The 5849-nt window shown below is 67.4% G+C and overlaps 3 protein-coding genes and 1 non-coding gene across 4 annotated transcripts in view; all 4 read right to left on the bottom strand.

Annotated features, from left to right (window-relative positions):
• The window catches only part of H696_01956 (TKL/MLK protein kinase), an 8502-nt gene extending 7458 nt beyond the window's left edge, over positions 1-1044 (bottom strand). Inside the window, exons 1-4 of the mRNA XM_009495858.1 lie at positions 957-1044; positions 809-871; positions 497-698; positions 147-397 (exon numbers count right to left, since the gene is read on the bottom strand). Of these exons, the coding sequence (XP_009494133.1) occupies positions 147-397; positions 497-698; positions 809-848 (493 nt within the window). The 5' untranslated portion in view covers positions 849-871; positions 957-1044. The remainder of the gene's footprint in view (positions 1-146; positions 398-496; positions 699-808; positions 872-956) is intronic.
• Positions 1045-1337: 293 nt separating this feature from the next.
• H696_01955 lies at positions 1338-1410 on the bottom strand. Its single transcript has one exon. It is a non-coding gene; the product is annotated as a tRNA-Ala (tRNA).
• A 206-nt stretch (positions 1411-1616) lies between these two features.
• On the bottom strand, positions 1617-2496 carry H696_01954 (hypothetical protein). The gene is made up of 3 exons (XM_009495857.1): positions 2282-2496; positions 2014-2103; positions 1617-1815 (listed from the first exon to the last, which is right to left on the bottom strand). Exons 1-3 carry the CDS (start codon positions 2384-2386, stop codon positions 1648-1650), a joined length of 363 nt encoding a protein of 120 aa, XP_009494132.1. The 5' UTR covers positions 2387-2496; the 3' UTR covers positions 1617-1647.
• Positions 2497-2955: 459 nt separating this feature from the next.
• Positions 2956-5225, bottom strand: H696_01953 (hypothetical protein; the record flags this gene model as incomplete). The annotated part of the gene is made up of 4 exons (XM_009495856.1): positions 2956-3050; positions 3138-3206; positions 3404-4055; positions 4327-5225. 4 exons carry the CDS (start codon positions 5223-5225, stop codon positions 3009-3011), a joined length of 1662 nt encoding a protein of 553 aa, XP_009494131.1. The 3' UTR covers positions 2956-3008.
• Between the last annotated feature and the right edge of the window lie 624 nt (positions 5226-5849).

Raw genomic sequence — 5849 nt, 5'->3', positions numbered from 1 at the left:
GGGTTGTGCAGGTCGCTCACGACCGGGGCCCGCCGGGAAGCCGGACAGGGAGGCGGTGGGGGATGTTGATTGTTCCAGGCACTGGAGGGCGAACTGCCGTGAGCGCGTTCGCGGGGGGGGGGGGGGGGCGGGGGAGCAGGGCGCACCCAGGAGGCTGGCGGGCGGGGTGCCATCCAAGAAGAGCCCACGCACAGCCACCCACCACTGGGCGATGGCGATGTGCAAGGGGGCGAAGCCGAAGATCAGCTCCTGGGGATGGCGCATGGGCGGGAGGGCGGTCGACGCCGGCAGGGGGGGGCCCTCCACCGGGGGGAACAGGTGCCCCACCACATCGGGGTCCGAATATTGCAGGGGGAACCCCTTGGCCGCGCGCTCCAGAAAGGTGATGTCCGTGTCACTGTGCGAAGCAGGTCAGCCGCCGAGCCGCGGGAGGGGGGGGTCTACGGAGAAAAAGAGCGAGGGGGAGAGGGCTGGGCAGGGCGAGCAAAGGACATACAGGACGGCCGAGATGATGCAGTGGTGGGCCTCATAGACGGAGGGCTCCTGGATGGTGAGGTCCTGTGCCAGGGGGGCCAGGCAGCGTCCGGCAAAGAGCGGCAGCGTCCCGGCTGTGAGGTAGGACACCAGGGTGTGGGCGTCACCGAGAGCCGAGGTCACACTCGCCTTGTGCCGCTGCCTCCAGGAGCTGCGCTCCGAGGCTGGCAGATGCGAGAAGGGGGGGGGGGCGGACCGCGAGGCAGGGGAACCCATGCATGGTGAGTACGCCAGCTGGGGGCAAACGACCAGGGGCAGATGGCGAAGTGCGTACGGAGAAGGGACCCCGGTGGCCTTGAGTGTGTTCCTCCCATGGCAAGACAGCTAGCAGGACATCCTGCGAATGGGGCACAGGCGGCGGGCAAGTCAGAGGGGCGCGGGGGGGTGGCGCGTCAAACGCGTACGAGGGGCGAGGGGCGCACAGACGGGCAGACTTCTGTCGGCCGCAGAGCAGGCGCGGGGCGCAGGACCGTGGCGAGACCGCAGCAAGGAGAGAGAGAGAGAGAGAGAGAGAGAGAGGGGGGGGGAGGGAGAGCGAGAGCGAGAGAGAGGAGGGGGGCACAGAAAATGGGAAGGCAGGCGGATCGGACGGACAGGCCAGGGAACAGGAAAAGGGCAGGGGGGGGGGAGGAAGAAGGAGAGGGGGCTAGTTCCCGCCACGGCGAGCGGGGCACGGGCCAGGCCGCGCTCGGAAAAAATAAACCTCCTCTGTCCTTAGTCCAGGGGCGGGTCGGGGGGGGGGCGGAAAATGGCGGGAACGTCGAACCGGGGACTGCGGCCAGTTGGGGGAAGTGTCAAAAAAATGGAGGCGGAGGGTATCGATCCCCCTGCCTGCCGCATGCTAAGCGGCCGCTCTACCATTTGAGCTACGCCCCCGACGGTATGGGGAGGGCTCCCTCACGGGGGAATACATACTTGCGACATATGGTTCCTGGTCTGGAACGAGTGCCCCACGTCCCTGTCCCCGACGAAAAACGGAGATTGCTCCGCCCGTGAGCATGTGAAACATTGAGGCATGGGTGAAGGCGCGCGAGCGCGCGGGCGTGCGCGAGGGAGGCCGACACCAGACAAAAGAAAAGCAATCAAAGCAAAGGGCCCAGTCTATTTCCTCCCTCAGCGTCTGGCGACGGTGACGCCCGAGGTGGCTGTCTCGACGGTTGACGAGACGGCGGTGTCCTCGATCGGGCGAGCCTCCTCCTCGGAGCCAGCGCCAGAGGCTCCCTCGCTCGCGGCCCAAGGGATGGGGTTCTTCCGGAAGAAGGGCCACGAGGGGACGGTGATCTTTCGGCGGCGGCGGCGGCGGCGGCGGCGGCGGCGGCGGCGGCGGCGGCGGCGGCGGCGGCGGCGGCGGCGGCGGCGATGGCAGCGGTAGTGGTGTCAGGAGTGAGAGTGGGACACTGGCGTCAGCGGGCAGGTACACCGGCTGCGAGGGACGGGAGGACAAGCAAGCGCAGCACGGGCGAGAGCATGTGCACGCACCACGGCCAGGAGGCCAAAGCAGGCGAGAAACAGGTAGAAGGCGTCGGGGATGAATTTCCCCGTGACCAAGGTGTACACCACGGTGAGGGTCTGCGGAGAGGGCACGCAGAAGACAGGCATGCACATGGCAGAGGGAAGCCAAGATGTCGGCCATTGGCCAGGAGGTCAGCATCCAGGCCCTCTGGTCGGGAGAAAGACATAGAGAGAGAGAGAGAGAGAGAAGGAGAGGCAGGCCGAGGGAGCAGCGGAAAGGGCAAGAAGGACACACCATTGCCACGACGCTCCCCCAGAACTGGATTTGCTCAGCAAGCTGCTGCCCCTTGAAGTCCAGGGGCGGGTCGATCTTGTCCAGGAGCGCGCGAAAAAAGGCCATCGTCAACGGGAAGACGGGCAGAAGCGGGAAGAAAAGACAGGGATGAGACAGGAGCACGGGGCAGGGAGAGAAGGGGAGGGAAAAAAGCTGTCCCACCCCGGTGCAACCCCGGTCCCGGGGAAGGGTGGCCGATCTGTATCCTCGGCAATGGGCGCGTCCCCCCATTCGCCCCCCCTCCCTGCCCGGGCGTTGGCCGGCGCGGCCAGACTCGCGAAGTGCGCCCCCGCCGGCAGGGGACCCGCCAGCCGAGGGCGCGCGAGCCAGACAGGGAGGCGATGCGCCCAGGGGGGGGGGGGAGCGTCCAACCAACACCGGACAGTGCGTGATCGCGGGATCACGGGCTCGCCCCGGGTTCCGGAGTCTCAGATCCACGGTGGTCGATCGTTCCCGCCCCTCCCCGATCGCCTTTCACGCGCGCATGCGCACGGGCGTGCGATTCCGCGTGCCCGACTTTCGTTTGGCCCTGCCCTCACCTGCCCCCCGCTGTGCCCTTCTCGCTGGCGCCCGGGCACATACGGATGCCTCCCTACACTTGCATGTGCTTGTCCGGCGCGCCGGCTGGGCCGAAATTCGGACGTCTAAGGGGGGTGTATTATTCGAGCCGGACAGGGGGCCTGGGCATTCAGAGGAATCTGTCCAGGTCCTTCCACTTGAGGTTGGCCAACTGGACGGGGCATGCAACTTTGTCAGAGCGCGCGAAACCGCGGCGGAGGCCGGGCGCATGAGGCAGGGAAGGGGAAAAACAACGCACGTCGAGAGAGACACGCTGGTCGAAGGGTCCTTGCGATGTCCGGCAAAGCTGAACCATGTGCGCGCCGCACTGCAAAAGGGGGGAGAGTCACAAGCCCGGCGAGGGGGCGGGAAGAGGGACAGACATCCAGGGTGTCAGGATCAAAGGCAAAACACGCGAAGAAAAACACACACACACACACACACACATATAAACATATATGTATATGATCTGTGGACATAAGCAGGGCGTGCCCAAGCGCCAGGAGGCCGGGAAATCCCACGCACCCCGAGGGAACGGCCGACCGACTCGATCAGAGACCGGACATAGAAGCCAGAGGAGCAGTGGATGTCGATGTCCACATCGAGGCAGTGCTCCAAATTCAACGTGGCGCTGGGGCTTGCCAGGGTGAGCCCCTGCTGGTCGAGGGACTCGCCCCCCGGGCCCGGGGCCGGAAGCACGGGCGACGGGGCATCCAGCACCGTGGCACCAAAGAGGGTCACCTGGCTGGTCTCGGGCAGGTAGGACCCGGCCATTTGGAAGATATCCCGGTGGTCGACCTGCTGGGCCGACCCGGCGGCCGTGGTCTTGCTGTGGGGCCCGGACTCGGGCCCGAGGAGTTCCACATCCAGAGGGCGCTCGGCGAAGGCACGCGCCAGGTCGGCATCCGGCCGGGGCTGAGGCTCGCCCAGGGCGAAGGACAGGAAGGTGGCCCCGAGATAGTCCAATGTGGCTGGCGAGTCGAACCCGGCCAGGGCCAGCTTCCGCCGGACCACGCGGTTGTCGCGATTGATCTTGGCCAGGGTGACCGGGCGCTTCTTACTGAGGATCAGTTCCTCGTGGTGCTCCTGCAGCAGGGCCCGATCGATGTGGCCATGCTCCAGCAGATACCGGAAGGTCTGGTACAGGCGCAGGCCATTGCGCTGCTTGGCCGACTGGCTGCAGGTGGGGGGGGGGAAGAATGGGCAAGGGATGCAGGTTGGCCGTGCGTCAGAACAAAACACAGACAACGGCATGGTGGAAGAGGCGGGGGGGGGGGGGGGGGGGGGGGGGGGGGGGGAGGGATGCAGGTTGGCCGTGCGTCAGAACAAAACACAGACAACGGCATGGGGGAGGGGGGGGGGGGGGGGGGGGGGGGAGGACGGCGGGAGCAAGTGTGCCATTGTGCGCTGGCGCAGAGAAGCAGGAAGAGGGGCCGGGTCGGACGCACATCGGCGGCGTCTGGAGGTGATCGCCGACCAAGGCCGCAATGTGCTCCCGCAGGGCAGCCTGGAGGATGCCCACCGGCAGGGCGGCCAAATTGGCCGTGCCAAAGCGCCGGATGAGGCTCGCCCGACTGAAAGGCCCCGTGAAGGCATCCCCCTCGGGGGGCTGCTCGTCGGAAGCCGAGTGCATGGCCGACCCCCAGAGGGCCGCCCCATCGCGATCCGAGGTGCTAGTCGACACGCCGAGGCGCAGCCGCGCCACATAGGACTTCCGGTGCTCGGTCAGCGCGCCGGTCAGGTTCCGGCAGCCTTCCCGTCCGACGCCGACCACCAGCACACCCGATGCCAGGGGGTCCAGCGTGCCGCCATGACCGACCCGCAGGCCTCGAGCCACCTTCCTGGCGGCCAGGTGTGCCGGCATGGTTTCCTCCTCTTCCGGTGGCCGCCCGGCCGGTGAAGAGCCCTTGGCCGACGGGGACCCCCCAGCCGGGGGGAACTCCCCGGCCTCGATGCGCCGGATCAGATCACTCGCAAGTGACCGGCCCATCACCTCCAGGCAATAGAAGGACGTCAAGCCGGGCGGCTTCCACAGGGAGAAGAGCCCATTGCGAGGCGCCCTATCTGGGGAGGGGGCTACAAGCAAGTTTGGGCTCTTGATCAGCTCCAGGGCCTGCTTGACTAGCTGGCACTTGACAGCTGGGACCTCATCCAGGGGGGTGAGGGCGGGGTGGGCGAGCTCGTCGTCGTCGTCGTCGTCGTCAGCGGCGGCGGCCTCCGCCCGGGTGGCCATCACGCCGGTCGAGGAGTACGATCGCGCGCCCACGCTGACGGCCGACAGTGCCCGGGCAGGGAGGAAGGCTGGCCTCCCGACCCGGGAGCCTAGGCGAAGGCAGGAAACGTTCATCACGAAGGGGCGAAAGAGCAGAGCACCCGGATTGGAAGAGGAAGGATGAGGGAGGTGGAACAAGGGGGGAGGGGGGGAGGGGAGGGGCGAGAGGTGTGCTGGCGCCGTAGATCGTGCCCGCGGCTGGGGGGTTGATGAAGCCCTCGCTGCGCCCGTGCGATCCGTGCCCGCGCCTGCTTGTGCGCGGGAATACACACGCGCACACACGGACCGCACACGAGCCCCCCACCCCGTCCCCAGTCTCGGCGGCCGGATCTGCATGGGAGCCGAGCCATGAAAATGGTCACATGGTCGCGGGTGCCGCCGTTTCGCCCGCCCTGCGGGCCGCCCGCGCCAAAATGGCCCCTGGCTTGTGTGCTTGTATGTGCTTGTATGTGCTTGTACGTGTGTGTGTGACGTGTGTGTGTATGTGTGGTGCCGGCTGTGGCCGCCCGAGCACGGCCAAGTGCGGCCATCGCGCGCCCGGCCGTGTCAGGGGCACCGCCAGAAATGCTCCCCTCTCTCCCCCCAACCCACGCCCCCTGTCCATTTTTTGCTTGCCTTCATCTCCCTTTCCCCGAGGCATCTCGTCGCCCGTCGAAACGCCCCTCCTCTCTCCCTCTCTCCCTCTCCCGTCCCCCCCCC

Source organism: Fonticula alba, assembly GCF_000388065.1.
Source record: "Fonticula alba strain ATCC 38817 unplaced genomic scaffold supercont2.3, whole genome shotgun sequence".
Lineage (NCBI taxonomy): Eukaryota > Rotosphaerida > Fonticulaceae > Fonticula > Fonticula alba.
The sequence above is the reverse complement of the archived record's forward strand: the minus strand, read 5'-3'. Positions and strand labels throughout refer to the sequence as shown.

What these genes read in the sequence shown, in the direction of transcription:
- H696_01954 (XM_009495857.1), bottom strand. Translation starts at nt 2,386, where the DNA reads ATGGCCTTTTTTCGCGCGCTCCTGGACAAGATCGACCCGCCCCTGGAC. An exon ending in GGGGGAGCGTCGTGGCAATG is followed by an intron (nt 2,104 to 2,281) that starts GTGTGTCCTTCT and finishes CCCTCTCCGCAG; the next exon opens with ACCCTCACCGTGGTGTACAC. An exon ending in GCTTTGGCCTCCTGGCCGTG is followed by an intron (nt 1,816 to 2,013) that starts GTGCGTGCACAT and finishes CGCCGCCGAAAG; the next exon opens with ATCACCGTCCCCTCGTGGCC.